The 17369-nt window shown below is 41.0% G+C and overlaps 1 protein-coding gene across 1 annotated transcript in view; it reads left to right on the top strand.

Moving 5' to 3' along the window:
- The first annotated feature begins 1796 nt into the window (after window positions 1–1796).
- AHR (aryl hydrocarbon receptor) overlaps window positions 1797–17369 on the top strand; it is a 62088-nt gene continuing 46515 nt past the window's right edge. The window contains exons 1-2 of the mRNA XM_041418231.1: window positions 1797–1916; window positions 9519–9706. Of these exons, the coding sequence (XP_041274165.1) occupies window positions 1861–1916; window positions 9519–9706 (244 nt within the window). The 5' untranslated portion in view covers window positions 1797–1860. The remainder of the gene's footprint in view (window positions 1917–9518; window positions 9707–17369) is intronic.

The following is a 17369-nucleotide window of genomic DNA, read 5'->3' as shown; positions in this document are numbered from 1 at the left end:
GGACCCCGCGGGACCGAAAGGACCGCCCCGGGGAAGCCGCTGGGCCGCGGGGCGGGCGCCGCGCTCAGCCCCGGGTTATTGCCCTACGATAACACCGGGAGCACCGCTGTCCCCTCCGCGGCAGAGCGGAGCAGAAACACCGTGTAAGCGGGGCTCCTGTCAGCGGCGGAGGAAGGGACGAGCTCCCCGCCGGGGGTGCGATGCCGACAGCCGGCCGGCCCCTGCGGACGGGCAGCCAGAGCAGCACCACGGACACTGCCTCGGCCTCCCGCCAGCGGGAGCGGCGGCTGCGGGGGGACCGCACCGAGCCTGCGGCTGCGCTGCGGCGGCGGGGCAGGGCCGTCCCCGAGGGGCGCGGGTGCCTCGGAAAGGGAGAAAAGGGTGCTCTTCCCGACTCTCGTCTCAGCCGTGACCGCGAACAACCTGTGTTTACACAGGGCGACTCCTGGGCTCTCAAGTTTAGCGCTGAGACAAAATTTATTGCGGTTATTCCAGGGGAGGGAAGAGCTCTGATGCTTGCGGCAGCGGCGAAAGGGACCGGAGGGAGAGAACGGGGGGAGGAAGCGACGGCGGGCCAGAGCGGCACCGGGGTCTCCTTGGACGGTTTTACTCGTCGGCAATTTGGCAGTAACTTTCCCATGCAGCTCCTTTCATTTGAAACTAATGTTTAGCCAAAAATACCAGCGTAATGTCTCAGAGAATCGTCACCTAATGGGACATGAGCTGCGTCCTCTGTCACTGAGACCCGCCGGTCCTCTCGGTGCTCGGCGAGCGACAGCCTTGCCCTCAGTGATTCCCGTTCTGTCCCCAGGTGTCCTGCTGTCCTTGTCCTCGGTGGAGCCGGGTGCCTTTCCGCTTCTCCCCCAATAAGCCCCTATTTTGGGCGGTCGCCTTGTTATTCTGGGCTTCTCTGCTGGGGCGACCTGCGGCTCTGACGGTGTCAGTCCGGCGCAGGCGGGAAGAGGAGGGGAACGGGGGAGGTGGAGTGACAGACACGGACCTCACGGTGCCACTGAGATGGTGTCATTTGTCTTTCAGTCTTAACGCTGTGAATTTTTTTCCCTCCCTACTATTATTTTCTGTTCTCGGGGCTACATGAGCGCTCGGAGCTGACCTTCCTTCTCAGTGGCCGCGGGAGCCCCGCTCGTATCGCTCCCCGGCCAGCAGAGGCTGGGGGTTTTTCCTTCTCCCCATCCCCGAGCCCACCCCGGAGCGCTCCTGCAGCCACGCCGGACCTCCCTCTCCTCGCGTGACCTTCCCAACATGGCGGCGCGGCCACCCCTGCTCCCTCCGCCCGCCGCCGCCGCGAGGGGCCTCCCCGGCGAGGGGGCGGTGGCGGCTGTCAGCCGGGCGGGGCGGGACCCGGCCGGGAGCGGGCGCGGGGCCGGGCCGGGCCGGGCGGTGCGGGGCGGTCCCGGCGCCGCGCACTCTGACAGGCGCTCGGCCAGCAGACGGCGGCCGTGCCGGGGTGTAGAGCCCGCCGCGCACCCTCCCTCCGCCGCAGAGGAGCCGACAGGGAGACGGCGTCGCCTCGGCGGGGAGACGCGGCGCGAGCGGCGCTGGAAAGCCCCGACCGCCCCCATACCTGTGCCCTCCGGGGGCGGCGAGTGGGTGTAGCCACCGCCGATCACCTGGGAACCCGCCCCGCAGCGCCTCCGCCTCCCGTCCTCGCCTTCCCGGGGAAGGCGCCACCAGCCACAGCGAGCGAGCGAGCTCCGGGCGGCCGCGGGCAGCAGGACCGGGGCCCACGGGCGGAGCGAGGCGAGGGCTGCGGCGCCGGTGGGGCTCGCCCGCTCCCGGCAGCCGGGACGAAGCGGGCAGGAGGGGCGGCGGCCCCCGGCCGGCGGCGCCCGCGGCAGGATGAACCCCAATGTCACCTACGCCAGTCGCAAGCGGCGGAAACCTGTGCAGAAAATGTAAGCGGCCCCGCGGGCGGGCGAGGGGCGAGGCGAGCAGGGGAGAGCGAGCGCCGGGCTTCCCGGGGGCGCGCCGTCCTGCCCCGCTCCGCGTCGCGGGGGCCCGGCGGGGGCGGTGCGGTGCAGGGGCGCCGGGAGTGCGGCTGCTTCGGGGTGCCGGCCGGACTCTTACTGCTTTTAGGGTTTTTCCCCCACCCCGGAAAGAAGGGAGTGTCGGGGCGCGGAGGGTCGGAGCGGTGGAAGGAGGGAGCGGTGCCGGCAGCGCGGCGCAGCCGGCTGACCTAGATTGGGAGGCATCTGAGGTGACGGCTCCGCGCGGTGGCTGCGCTCGCCCCGCCGGGGTGGGTGCCGTGGGCGGGGGCCGCGCTCCCGCACCGCGCGGCCGCCGGCCCGCTCAGGTGAACGCGGGGTCGGAGTCGGGAAAGGCTTGGCCGGTTCCAATCCATTTAGGGCCTGCCTTGGAGGGCTGAACCCCCGGGCTTGAACCCTCCTCTTGAATTCCCCGGTACCGCATGAGATGCGTTTATCTCAAGTCAAAGAAACCCAAGTGCTGTAGACCAGTCGGAAGAGGGGGGGGGAAAAAATAAAGCCTGACTAAATAGTGGCTTTTTGTTTATTAATTTATATTTTTAAAACTGTGGGAACAGTTTAGTGCCAGAGTAATTTTGTTTGCTGCACCTGCTTTAGGTTTGCATCCTAGGTTTTATATGCTTCACTAAAATGTTGCTCTCACGAGAGGGGAATTTTTAGGCTAGAAGAGATGCTTAACTTGCACTTTCAACTGAGTCAAGAATGTCTAGGTCATAAAAAGTAGCAAAGGTAAACTACCGAGTTGCAAGAAAAATAAGCAAAGCTCAAAAAACCCAAGTGCATTTCTGTGGTCTACTTCCATAGATGTAAAATAACTACAAGGACCACAAAAGTATAGATGAAGAGGATGGAAAATATTTGATGAAATAATGTTGTGAATTATATGTTTTTAGATTCACAGCAGACAACTCAGTCTCGGGGTGAAGGGAATTAGCTTGACTGCTTGTTTCTTTATGGTTGGAGTTGTTAGAGTGAATGCATGTACATAGCTTGGGGTTTTACCCCACAAATTAGGAAAAAAAGTCTAGAAATGTGTATATACATGTGTATATATATGTATATATAATTCTCCCTGCTAGAAAATGCATTAATTATGAAAAGAACAGTGCCTGCTTTTTTGACCATTCATTTCCAAATAAAAAATGTAGCGGTACCTAATTAAATTCACACTGTAGATTTAGATTTTTGAGAATGAAATCAGTGTTTGTTCATGAGGAAATGAAATGTACTGGTGGCATTTGTAGCCTACTAATAGCTAGAGGCAAGTGGTTCTGATTGTGAAAGGTGAGGTGTTCTGCCTTGCTGGTAAGATGTCTAGGTTATTATTAAATTTTGGTTAGTCTTGGATAGAGGATGTGAAACCTTTTTGTTTTACCTTACTGTAGTGTCTATGTAAGTAATCCTTTTCCCTATATCTTCTTATTATGTAAGTTGACTGAACTGCTTTGATTAGTTGAACTTGAAGCTTTATTACTAATGGGAACTATTTATCTATTGGCCTTAGGATCAGAGGGAGAAGTTTCTTCTCAAAGTAAACCATTCATATTGAAACTGTTTGTTCACCTGTAATTGAAATGGAGGCTAATTATTAACCGATCTTGCTTGGATTACTGGAAATTATTTTTATGTAAGACATTTATCTTGCTTTTAACACATTTATCTTGTTCCTGTGGGTTTTTTTTTTTTTTCTTCTCAAAATACCTTATGCTCTTTGGTTGCTGCTTCTGTTGGGCCAGCCTTGGAGAACATTGCTAGTGGCTCAGAGGGCTCTGATTTCTCAAATAACTACATACAGACCATACCTTTAGGCCAAAAAAAGGTGAAAAAGTAAATAAACCTTTTTTAAATGATTGCAGGAAAGAGGAAAGATGTACTTGGTGCTGGCTAATACAAGTTTGACGCTACTGTCATTTTAATCTGTTTGAATTAAGTTTTTCCTCCCCTCAGTAGAATTCAGTTATTCAGGAAAAAAAAAAAGAAAGAATAAGAGAACAGAAAAAGGTAGAGGTGATACTGAGACTAGTATCTTTTGTAGAAGAGATGATATCTGTTGGTAGTTCTAATGTTTTATTTGCCATATATGTACCTGTTAATGGAGCATAATAATTAGTATGATGTGTAACAGCTTATAGAAATGGAAGAAGGTCTAAGTATAATGCCATAGTTGCCATGGGAAAAAAATTAAGCAGAAGAAATACTTATTGTTTCAGGTACAAATAACTCATGAAAGCCATGGTCATAACTCTATAACAATTTAAGAAACTTTCTCCTTACAACTCCCAGTTTTTGCTATGTGCCCTGTAGAGAGCTGAATTTGAGAGGGAATCACAGGCTGTTGTCTGTCTGTGCTGAGTTGAAATGTGCTTTTTTGATTCAGTTGGGAATTACAGTATTGCAGCTGGAAAAGAAACACAGTTGTGGGGGAACACCATAGGCAGTTGTTCCTGCAATTCATCTTGTTATCTATTCCTGTAAGGGGCGAGAAGAAAAAGATGCTATACACGTGCACTGCAATTGCTTGTAATATGCTACAGAAATCACTTTCTCAATACCTTGGACTTTAAATGTCCTCCCTCTTTAAGGTTTAAACCCTGTGAGTCCCCCTGGTGGCAGCAGGGCTGGGGGAGGTTTCACTCCCACTGAGGCTTGGGGAGCAATGCGTGGCCCCTGCTTTCTGTTTTGGTCTTTTTTCCCAAGTGTTGAACTTCTTTTGTCTACTGATTATCAAGTGAACTAATATAGTGTCATTGTAGTTGGAGGGAGAAAATGCAAGTTTTATGGAAGTGGGGTCTACTGCAGACAGATTCTAACATGAGATGAAAGGTATCATATAAGTACAGCTCCAACTTGCAGTTTTTATGTCATTCTGACTACTAGCTCTGATTTGGTTTCTTTTTCTTTTTTTCAGTGTTTGGATAAGAATTGTTTTGTATAACTGGATAAATGTAATAGACAAGGAATGGTGTGGAGAGTTCTAAATGTTTCATGCTATGCAGAGGCAAAAAGCATAATGATTTATCTAGTAGACCAAATTAAAAAACAATATGTTAGGGTTTTCTTCTTTGTTATCTTAAATGTATTTGTGACATTAAGTACTCCAGAGTTTTGACCGATTGATCTTTAATAATGAGTAGTCCTAGTGGTGTTAGAAAGCAGAGCACTCATTTTAATTTAAAAAAATTGGAACTATTTATGTGTTCATTCAAGGCAAACAAACAAAAAGTGCCAGAATAAGCTTTCAAAAAGGAAGTTCATCAGAAAAGAAAAATAATCATTGAAATATTCCTTTGTGTAAAGAAGTATCTGCTACAAAGCAGTCTGCACCTCTTATTTGAGATGGAGATAGTAAGACTGTTGTCTTACATGGAATAAACTTCTTTATATAAATTTGTCATTCTAGGGGTAACTGTATGTTACAGGTAGTAAAATCACTGTTTTAAGTGACTTTACTGTTAAAAGTCACTTGTTTTAAGTTTTGTGGGTTTTTTGATTGGCTGGTTTTGGTTCATGTTTCTTGCAAAAGAATACTTTTTAGAAAGAGAATCTGCATCAAAGGGAGGTATACATATGTAAGTAACATGGTCAGTAGGCAGGAACATAATTTTTTGTTTCTTTTTTTTTTTTTTCCAGTAAATGTTGCCTTGTTATCTTAGAAAGCTGTGAAATATATTAAAACTGAGTTTCCAACCTTGATCGGTGTTCTGGATGTTTCTATCACTCTGGTTGAATTCTTAATGCACCAAACCAACCTGAACTAACTATTTGCTACTGGATGACAAATAGTAGTCCAGCATCAGATGAGCAGCATGCCACTGATTAAGGTTTTTTTAATAAAACAACTTTATCCCTTCAGCAGTTGAATCTTGATTGGTTTCAGTCTCTGCTGAAAGAGCCACTGGAAAGGGTCTCTGCCCTTTTAAGATTGGCTGACAATAACTTTAAGAGGTTGACAGTCTAATTCTTATCTGTTGTTTCCAAAGAAATCATCAGCTGAATTTTCAGTAACTGTAAATTCAGTGTGGGAAACAAGAGCAAATGCTTAGAAGTATTTTTTTTAGTTGCTAAAGTAAGTAAAGATATATTTTTTAGGATTCTATTACTTGCTTAGTGTCATAACTGATTTTATGTACCTGGCCTCCACTGAGTGAAATCCTGTGTATAGGAAAAAGATATGTTATTGCATGTACTATTAAATATGAGATTAAAAATATTCAAAGCTGAGAAGGTGAAATCTACTAGTTAGGTGTCTTGTATGTTTTTCCTTATATCCCTCTTTCCTAAGCTGATGAACTAATAATTAGGGTTTTTTAACAAATTGTTTTTTTTAAAATGTGTCTCTCTCTGTAGTGTTCTTGTTGCACATTCATTTATTCTCTGATTTCATTTCACACTTGTGTCTTGTTATTAAGGTGTCATGCGTTTCAGTGCTTGGCTGTTGGTTTTTTTACTTTTTTTCCTCTAGTGTCTTATGTTGTTATGAACAAAATAAACTTGTTCTCTCTTTGTATTTTCTCAGAAACTACTAAAATTTCCCTTTAAAATAATACAAATGAGCATGTAAATATTGAAACTTAATTTGGCCTTTTGATAATCATTAAGACTCAGGTAGTTGTGCAGTTTTTAAGCATTTAGGGTTAATGTCTATGAAGGTGCACATGAAGGAGCATGTGTAGTGAAAACTTCTGATTAAGTATGCTGCAGCAGACCTGTGAAAACAGCAGTCACCTGGTGTTGTGGTGAGAAATCCTTAAAAATTGTTAAATCAAAACATTAAGTGTTCTTGCTTGTCTTACAGTTCTTGAGTGAGAAGGATTGTAGATAAGTTCAGAGGCACTGAGTGTACAGAGACCTCTGGCCTTTAGTTAGAGAATTCAGATTTCCTATGAAAGGTAGAAGATTAAGAATGGAAAGATCAGCTTAAATACATTCCTTCTTTTAGTCTTTTTCTTTTTTTTTTTTTTCTTTTAAATAAAGCACATGCATGGATTTAATCTTGACATAGCACATAATTTGCCTGGAAGACAATTTTCTGCATTGAATCTGGGCTGTCTTTAGCATCGAGGGCTTATATAAATGGATGGAAAATGGTTAAGTTGCTGCTTATGCTCCTGGCATTTCTGCCCTCATTCCCTTCATCACTGAAGGATCCATTTTTATATAATTAATTTTAGTTGGGTGATAAAGGGGAAAATTAGGGATAATTGGTGTTTGATTTGGGGGAGAGAAAATGGCAACACTTATGATGCAAACACTGGTAACTTAGTATTCAGAAATGCTTTTAGCTAGATAAAAGTAAGAGAAATCTTTAGAAAGTAAATGTAAAGTAGAAAAACAATCACATCTGACAATCTGATCAGATAAATGCAAGTAGAATATAGTTTTTAGCTGCTTGGTCAATTTACAAGTTTAAAGCAAAGCAGGGGACAGTTGTTACGATAGAAAAGCCTGTTACTTAGTGCTGATATATTTTGTGAATTTTGCATGTCTTAAATGGTTTCTATGAGGTCCTCTGCTTTTCAGAAGCAGACCACTTTGATTTGATAGTAGTTAGCTGTTCACTGGTTGTTATTCAACTGTTGCTTGCTTAATATTTGAAATTCGTTGTTTTGTTTCTACGTTTAGAAACAGTCTAATACATAAAAATATTTAAGAAATACACTTTAATGTTTCTACTAATGTTTGATGATTTTTAACTTTACTTTTTTAGGGCTGTATGTAAGTTTTGCTAATTATATGGCTTGTACAAATTCATTTTCTACCAGCATAAGAGAATATGAAGAAAACCTTGCTAAATTATTTAGTGTCCACTTGGGAATATGGTGAACTGCTGGTGTCAAAGTCATGATTTGTGACCAAAGCACCCATCTAACCAAGCAGTTAGTCATCCATTGACATTGATGATGAACCTATGGTTTTCTTAAAGAGAAAGAATTTTCCTAATTCTTGATTCAACTGTTTTTCCCACATTTCAAATATTTTTGGGCTAAAGCACTACTAATTTACAATATTTACTCTGCAGCAGTTTATCCATCTGGGAAGTAATTTCTGCTAATGCATTATATTTCTGCCTGTTATCAAAATTTTGCATTATGTTGTCTTCACATTTCCAGGCTCCACATAAGGCTCCTTTAATGTGGAAAAGGGCAGTTGTAGTGCTGGGGAGCAGGCACCCAGGCTTAAGTGCAAGGTTTTGACAATTGAATAAGCAATGGCTGTAAAAAGAAGGGCTTGGTTTTTAACTAACAACAGGTGTAGTTGAAACATAAAGTAAAAACAAGCTAAAAATAGGAGTGTCCACTCTATCAGTACTCATTTGACTGAAAATAAAAGATGAAATTCCTTTTCTGTATGGTTTATTTCAAGCAGTGGCAAAAATAACTATTGGAGCTTTTGCAATTGCTCATCATGTAATTGATGTAAGGATGACAGTTGGGAGCAGATTAAATGAAATACTGAAGAAATTAGCTGCTGAATGTCTTTGTGCTCAGTATTTTTGAGTGATGTATCTTGCAGAACCAACATTTCTGTGAGAGCAGCACAAATTGATAACTGCTGTAGATCTCACGTAGAACTGCAGTACTGGAAAAGTGACAATGACTCACTCTTTAATTAGAAGACTGTTTAATAAAGAACATAAAATGTACTATGGCTTAGACAGATAAATTATTTGGTTTCGGTATTGGCTTGTAATGACTAGTTGTAATTTAAATGAGTAGGGGTTTAAACCTTTTCCCAGACTTCTGTGTATGTGGGAAGGGGTGGGTATCCAAGCATCTGGAATTGAAGCTCAGGGTGGATATGAATGGAAAATAGCAAGTTTACAAAAACTTCATTATGTAATTCATAACACAGAGATTTTTAAATTGTTCTTTGTACTGTACAAAGGCATGCTTTTACTGTGCTGTACTCAAATGAAGTGCCTTCAACTGTGAGATGACTTAAGGGATGAGCTCACAGTGGTTTTTAGTACAGTTTTGGATGCCTAGGAAGTTACTAAAACTTTTGTTATATTCAATTAATAGCAGCCTCTTCCAAACTGATAAAAGTTAAGGACACCCGTGAGAAATTGTTATTGAAGTGCAAAAGTGTACCATCAAATTTATTTGTACACAAATATTACTGAAAGTTATCCATCTATTTGGAATACTAGGGGTTTAAACCCAAGTGATATTTGGAACTCAAGTGATATTTGACTGAAAACATAGGAAGATTTTTATAAAAACTGCTGAATCTCAAAGGTTTTGAATGTTCATTCAAAAGTTCAAGTAGACATTGTAGCTCAGATTGCTTCATTTAACAGTGTGTGTGTTGGAGGGGATATTAGACCATTTTAGGTTGGGGTTTTTTTGGGTTTTTTTTGTTTGTTTTTTTTTTTCCAATGGGAAACAAAGTCACTTGGGAAAACATTTTGGTTGTTGGTTTGAGACAATATGTAACATTAGGCACAGCAAATATTTGCCTTCATTTTGGAAAGGAGCTGGCATTTACATTGTGTTTGTTTTTCTGCCACAGTGTAAAGCCGTCCCCGGCTGAAGGAGTCAAATCCAATCCCTCCAAGAGACACAGGGACCGCCTGAACGCGGAGCTGGACCGCCTGGCGAGCCTGCTGCCTTTCCCTCAGGATGTGATCGCCAAGTTGGATAAGCTGTCTGTGCTTAGGCTTAGCGTCAGTTACCTGAGAGCAAAAAGTTTTTTTGACGGTAAGCGCTGGGAATTTATTTCGGATTAAACTGGTCATAAAATTCAGTTTACACTGTATGTTGATTTCAGCTGTTTAAGCGCTTAAAACTGTTAAATTTATCTGCATTTTAATGGATCCTCCAGTTGAATGAACATACACAATGTAACTGTGTAAAGTAAGCTTTCTTGAAACCAAATGTAACTACTTATATTTCACTTAGGTCACCAGTCATTCAGAGCTTTGCATTTGGAAGTAATATTGCCCTTAATGAGTCCTCCAATCCTTTTCATCAGACTGTCAAAGATACCCAAGAGATTTCTCTTTCCCCCCTCTCAAAATTGCCTTAGTAAAACTATTACTGTTTCAAAAATGTCATAGGACTTCCCATCCAGCTGTATTTTGCTTAATGATTCATCAAAAATGACTTTGCTTTGATATAAAGTAATTGATAATGTCCCTTCCTACAGTTTATTGCAAAGGTGACTTGTGAAGAACAGAGACAAAATCTTTCCTATGTCCAAGCCCTGATTAATGCAGGACATGAGGCATTAAAGCAACAGCTCAGGTTCTCCAGTTATGTGGGCAGGTGTGCACTGACCCCAGTCCTGGCCAGGGCAGTACAGCAGCACTAAGAGTAGTCATGGGGTCAGAAGTGTGTGTCCTTGGTCACCTCCGAGCTGGCCATAGAGTCCTGTCCCTCTCTGTCCTTCACTGCCTGAGCTGCTCTGTAGGGTGGGATGCACTGCTTGGCTTCACGCCAGTTTCTTCAAAAGCAGGAGTAGTCTGATCCTATTCATTGCAGCAATAAAGCAAGGAGCTTGTATTTAATTAATTGTCCTTTTCTTTTATCAGTCACTGAGATTTTACAGTTATTCTATTGAAGATGAAATCGTATTGATCAGCTGTAGCTAAAGAATCTTGATTGCAATGAAGTTGGTATTAAATTTCAAGCTGTTTTTAAACTTTCCTAGATTAAAATAACTTCTGTCCTCATCAGTTTAAGGTTGTCTCAGCCTTCAAAACATGGATGAAAGGATTCAAGAAACCTGTCTAAAATAGTTCCACATTTTCCTGAAGGAAAACAGAATGTTTGTTTTCATTTATTGTGTCAACTGGCTTCAGTTTATTAGTGCTTATGAATTTATATTATGTTTTATTGTTTGAAGAATATATCCAAGTGTCTTGATTTCTGTGCTTGCTCAGGACAATTCTTAGTTTTAAGTCTAAGCTCTAAGGCTAGAGCTGGCCAAATATTTCTAGTGGTGCTTTTTTCAAATGCAAATATTTTCTCTCATCAAATGAGAGTTCTCGTGGCACCTCAGTTTCATGAAAATCTTTGCAAGAGGTTATCTCAGGTAGACTGCTGTAAAAGAAGTTATTTTACTTGTCTGTTGTCTTGGTAAACTGAAGTTCTCCTGTCAATGAAATGTGTTTTGTTTTGGTTGCTTTAATGATTTCTGAAATAGCTCCATGATTGCAAGTTTTTGTCTTACTTGGGATGGAGTGATAATAGTAAATTATAATTTCTCATCCCAATTTCTTGTGCAATGGAACTGCTTGATTTTTATTCTTCCTGCCTCTTCCCCCCCACTTTGCACTTGAAGGTCCTTGAATAACGTTTAAGGCTATGATTTCTCTACAGGGAATAAAAGAATTGATACCTTCAGTAGAAGCTGTCTTAAAGGATTTTATTAGCAGAAAAAGTCTTTTTGCTACTTCTTTTCAGATCTTTGTGTTGTAGGGCTACAAATCAGGTTAGGATCAGTCTCCATCTGAAGGTATTTAAAGACTAACATCAATGACTTCAGTGAAGATAAACAAAAGTAATCAATTTCTGACTGACAGGCAGAAGAGTGAAAATTAGATCTTTATACTATTTTATTTGCCTTAAATAACAGAATCTAATTCAGTAAAATTCACCTTCCAAAACAAAAATTAGTACTCTGAAGAACAGAATTAGCAAAAAAAAAAAAAAAGCTCTATGTTTGATTTTCGTGCTCTGTCTGTGCGGTGCTTCTCAGAATGGCTTTTTTGAAAGAGTGTTTTTGTAGTTGGATATATGAATATATTGGATATATTTCTACAGGAAAACCCTGTAGAATAAATCTGACAAATGCAAGAGGGAGCACTGATTGTCACCTTGAGTGCCCAGGCTGAGCCAAGTCTCCACTTTATTAACGCAGCATGCTGAAGTAAAGGGAAACGCTAAATGAATAACAGGATGCAAATGGGGGGTGTGTAAATTCCTGCGGAAAGTAAAATATAAACGTGTAATCATATGATCTTGCTTGAAAGGAAACCCAAGTTTTTGCTGTAACAATAGATATTTTTTTCAAAGAAAACACTTGCATTTTTCCAAGTTTAAATAATCTAGAGTGAATGTCTGTTTTCTGAAGGCGGAAGTCTGTGGGGAGAAAAAGAACTGTTTCGTGAAAGACATCTCAAAGGGTTACATCAATTTGAATAAATGTGCCTCACTTAAATGTCTACAGGGTTTTCTGGTGTTACTTAAAAGCTAAATGTGTGTGTGTGTATACATTATATATATGCATAAAATAAAAGAACACCTTCACTTGACACTAGTTATTAAGATGGTAGAGTGATACAGAATGTTTCTGGAGCTAGAGACAGGTGAGTTTTTCTATAGTGCCTACTGAAATATGGTGGACCTCTGCATGCTTGCTGTATTTCAGGTTGTAGGAAATACATGTAGCACTTTACTGTTCCACAACCTCAAAAGATCTTCGTGTTGGTGATTGTATTCTGTCAAGCAGTTGCTTTTGATTGTTGTTTTTTGTTAATGAAGTTATTGTGCTGCTAAGTGACCCTTTACATACACTATAGTTTAGTGTGATCAAGCTAGTTTCAAGTCCACATGATGTTAACAGGCTTTCTGTATGCCCATGTCAGGCACTCTGGTATGCTTTTATATGTACAGATTTGACCTTGACTCAAGAAGGAAATCGTAGTAGTGGATTAAAATAGTGACTCTCAAGTCTGTTTCTTTATAAAGTCTTGTGCGGCAAGTCAAAGCTAAAAAGTGGTTTAGGGTGGTGTCACTTCTCAGCTGTGCACTTCTACCTGCTGTGCTGAAGTGGATTAGTAGTTCAAAGTCAAGCAGGTTAGCTTAAATCACTGCTGGAGTGTTTATTTTGTGCATGTAAGATACTTTCTGAAAGTGGCTTAAGGCAAGCTTTTTATATATAAGAGACTGGGATGAATCAGACAGGTGTCTGCTGACAATCACTAAAGACTTTGTGTGTTGTCCTGGTATTATTTCAGTTCATTTTGCTGTTAAGTGCCCAAGCATGTGTGCATTCAGCAGTGAAAAATATTAAGTAGAATGTGGGACAACAGCTCTTTGTGTAGATGCAGGTTAGTGCGAGCTCAGCATCTGGAGCACAACTGGACAGTCATTTAGGCATAGCCTGTGTTCCCCATACATACTAAAGAAAAAGCCCTTTTGCCTCTAGCTTTGGTCATTGGTTATATGATTAATTGATAATCACTTAAGTACTTTACTGTGGTAAAGAAAAGCATTCATAGTTGTTCTTGGGATTTTGGTGAAACAGATTAAAGGGTTAAAAGTAGAGTTTGTATGACTGATCACTTTTTTTAATGTTAGGGGTATGATTTTTCTTTTTAAAGGTGTACTGAGAATAAAGGAGAGGCTTGCAGAATCTAAAATGAAGTAGCTGTGCTATGTGTGTGTATCAATACGTTAGAAACAAAATTCAACATGTTGCTTATTAATTGTCCTTTCATCCATTTCACTAAGAATTCCTGTGGTTTAAAGTATTTGGGGTTTTTTTCCCTTCTTGCTTGTTGGGCAGTATTTTGCATTTATAGAAGAAAGTTTCTGCTCAAAATTAGTTTAGAATTGGTTTCTTATGTGGGATGCTAGGGATTCTGGCAAGCATAGCAATAACAAAATAATTAAGATTTATTTTTTCCACTAAGTTTGCATTGCCTTTTTTCTTTAACTTTATAATATAATTAACACACATTCTTTGGCTTCGTATGGCTTAAATTTGCAGTACAGCCATTGTCATCACATAAAATATATTTTTTGATAATGTTTTTTTCCTGTCATGCCCACTGTTCTATCATGCTATGTGCTGGAGAGAACAGACTGCCTGTGGTTTCTGTTCTGGAGAATACGGCTAAGATGTAGAAATGGGAAGGTCAGGCAAAGTGGGAGACAATGTATTTATTCTGTCATGATGAGAAGGGCAGCAACATTTTGCCAGTCTAGCAGATATAGATAGCCTTTCTGCCAAGTGTCAGGTGGTGATCTGGAACAGAAACCTGAAAGCACAAAAATAATTAAATCACAGCCCAGTAAGACCAGGATAATACAGTAGCTCTGTCCTGACTTGCTTTTATTTTAGACAGTTGCCATCTTTGCCTGCTGTGTGTGTCCAATGCAGTTTGCCTCATGTATTTTTTGAAGGTGTGACTTCCCTTTCATGTTATACCTCCTTTCCCTGCTCATGTTGCTGCATACATAAATACTTGATCTCCACATCAGGAAAAGCTACAGCCCTGTAGAGCAGTGGAGTTAGGCTGCACTTATTGCTTTGTGTGTTTATGTGGATGCTGCATAGGAATTTGCTGCTGCCAGCCGCTTCTAGGGGGCCTGGCTAGAATTACTTGATTCGTGACTGTCTTGACCCATTTTTCTACACCCAAGGTAGAAAATACCCCATAGTTTGGTTGTTCTCTAATTGCCTTTCCTGTATCTGGTATTTTATACCATGCACATGAAGTAATTTTCACAGTTTTGAATGCAATTCTTTGAATCTTGTCTGAGAGTTGGAGGAAAAAAATTGTTGGGAAAAAAAACCCCAACCCAAACAAACCAACTCTGTTTCCTTTTGTACTGTGTTCTCCCTGGCCCAAATACAACATTAATAGAAAATGTGAATCTTGGAATTGTATAGTTATTTCAGACTACCATACCATTCATATCTGTATAGTATCAGACTACCATACCATTCATATTATTTCCTAATCCATGCTTGTTCTTTCACTGCTTGTCTCTTTTTTTATTTTTTTTTTCTCTAAACCTCCCCCTTTGCCTCCAATCCCCTGAGATTCACACTGACCATTTGGGACTGTCTGCTACAGACTATTTTAGCCTGTATTTTACGTAACAGATGATAAGTAGGGATTTAAGCTTTGAAGCCCTGAATTCTGATCTTCAAAAATGATGATTAGAGCCATGTAGCTGTGACATCACTCTAAATCTCAAAACATGTATGTTTCCACAATCTTAGTTTTTATTTTTAGGAGTGCTGTGTCACTAAGTGTCTGATGCAGCTGGGCAGCTCTATACCCCCATGGATTGATGCAATTTAATATAACCCAAATAAAACATCTAAGATTGAAAATTCTGTTTATATAACAAAGTAAGAACTTAAAATGTTATTGTATTTGTAGTATAAGAGGAGACGCCAGGTACAAATGCTAACAGTTAATATGTTATTTGGATTTTCTTTTCCTATGTCATTATGGTATTTCCGTGATTGATGTAAATCGTTGTTAGAACTCCCTTTGCAAGAAAGAAAAATGAAAGGTTCTCTCTTCTTCTCTGCCCTATGTGTATTATTTAATCAAAGGCATATGAAAAGTCACTGTAGGAGTCTCTTATGTTCCACAAAGTTGCTGTAAAATTACTTAAAAACCCTGTCCCAGTATGCAGAGCATTTGCTATTTCTCTGTAGCCCTTGTTCATAGGGAGATTAGTTTTAAGCACACTGTTCTGGGCTTTACTGTGGATTCCCGACTCTTGTTTGCAAGGTCAGAAATATGATTTATCCTATTCTAGCAACATCAGTGCTCTGGAGATTGACACGATTGTATGACATTCAAATCTAGAACAGGTAGCAAGATAAAAAGCCTAACCTTAGGAAGTACCACTGCTTCTCTGGCCTTGTGTATTCCATGTCTTGTAATCTTTGCTGACGTTATTGCTGTACTGTAGCACCTAAAGTTAATGTGATTTGAGCTTTTTGGTTTTGTAATGCAAATCACCACAACTGTTGTTCCCTCCTCCAATGACAGTTCGAGTGGAGAATTATAACTAGAGCTTGCACTGGGCTCTCAACATCTGTCTTCCATGGGTTTCATGATTCATCCATCTGAATTTGTAAAGTATGGTTTGCTTGCCTATGACCTTAGGAATACGTCCTAGTTATTTAAGGCTTCACTATGAATGCCCATTAAAAATGTGTACAAATAATGTATTAATACTGGAATGGTTTTTGCTGCTGTCTGTGCTGCTTGTGACTCAGCAGTTTTCCTCCTGTGTGTGTTTGCCAATGGCAGAAATGCTCTAGTTTTGCCTTATCAGAATACAGATACAGTCAAACAGGAAATAGGACGTGTATGATTGAGTTCTGTAGATGTTTACAGTTCTAGCTAGTCCTAGCACTGTTTGTTTTTCCTGAGTAAATAAAAACTTCAGCTCTGTTTGAACAGTTTCTGCTGTGTACATGGTTTCGTAAGCTACTCACTTAAAAAAATGATTGCTTTGTGAATTGTCTTGGGGATCCAGCTAGATAACTAGAAGCTAATTCTGTTTATCAGATCTTGGTCATTGTAATTGTTTAATTTATTGGTTACCTCTTTTTAAAGAGGCAAAAAAAATGAATTTCAAATGTGCTCTTCGAAGTTTCAGGTAATGTATTGATAAATGTTTCCTGGGAAAAATCTTGGGAGTTCCTGCTCATCAGTGCTGTGTCCAATCTGTGTCTATTTAACAAGGTATTATGTTCATGATAGAACTTAACCATAGTTATTCTAGAAACTTAAATGAACTAAACTGTAAGAACTAGAATGAGTAGTTATCTGAAACTCCTTAAGAAAATGTAGGTTTACTGCCTGCCAGCTGTGAACATTAAAAGGGACCTACAAATAGGAATTAGTTGTCCTTAGTGATGCATGCTAAACTCTGTTTTTAATTGAACGAAGAGATGCTCATTTTTTTCCACTGAATAATTGCCTCTTGAAATTCAACCCATGTGCCTTTTGAATTGCACAGTACTGCACACTTTATGCATGGCATTGTATAACATCTAATGAGCTGAAATATATACATACTTGGCCCCTCAAGACAAATTCTAACTGATTGCATAGAACTTGCTCCGGACTGGAGCAAGTCCACTGCCTGACTGGTCAAATAGTCAGACTTCCCCATCAAACTCTGTTGTAACGTCTTCAGCAGTACAATTCCTGTGGGGCCACCAGGAGACACTAGCTTTGTGAATGAATTCCCTTTTTCCTCGTGGTGTCTCCGAGTTACAAACTGAAGGGTGATGTCTTTCCTTTATTGATGCTTTTCTTTATGCCACATTTTTTAGCATGCTGTATTTTACTTATTTAGAGGAAAAAATAAGGGTTTCCTCCTTGCTTATACAATTTGTTGTTTGCTTTACTTTTACCAGAAGAAGGACATGTATGTGGCCTTTAACAAGATAAGCCCATGGGCTCTGGCAGTGAAAGAAACTGAGAGTAACTCCCATATCCCAAGTAGAGAAAAGACAGTCTTGGTCTGGAAAGGAAGCAGTCTTCCAAAAACCCACTTGATTCCCTTGCTATAATTCAGTCATTTCAGAAAGCCTGATGCTAAATTGCTGAGAAGTTATGAATTGGTTTAAAAATACAATTTCATCTCTTTT

This window comes from Onychostruthus taczanowskii, unplaced genomic scaffold, assembly GCF_017590055.1.
Source record: "Onychostruthus taczanowskii isolate IOZ18803 unplaced genomic scaffold, ASM1759005v1 scaffold59, whole genome shotgun sequence".
In the NCBI taxonomy this organism is placed as follows: Eukaryota; Metazoa; Chordata; class Aves; order Passeriformes; family Passeridae; genus Onychostruthus; species Onychostruthus taczanowskii.
The sequence above is the reverse complement of the archived record's forward strand: the minus strand, read 5'-3'. Positions and strand labels throughout refer to the sequence as shown.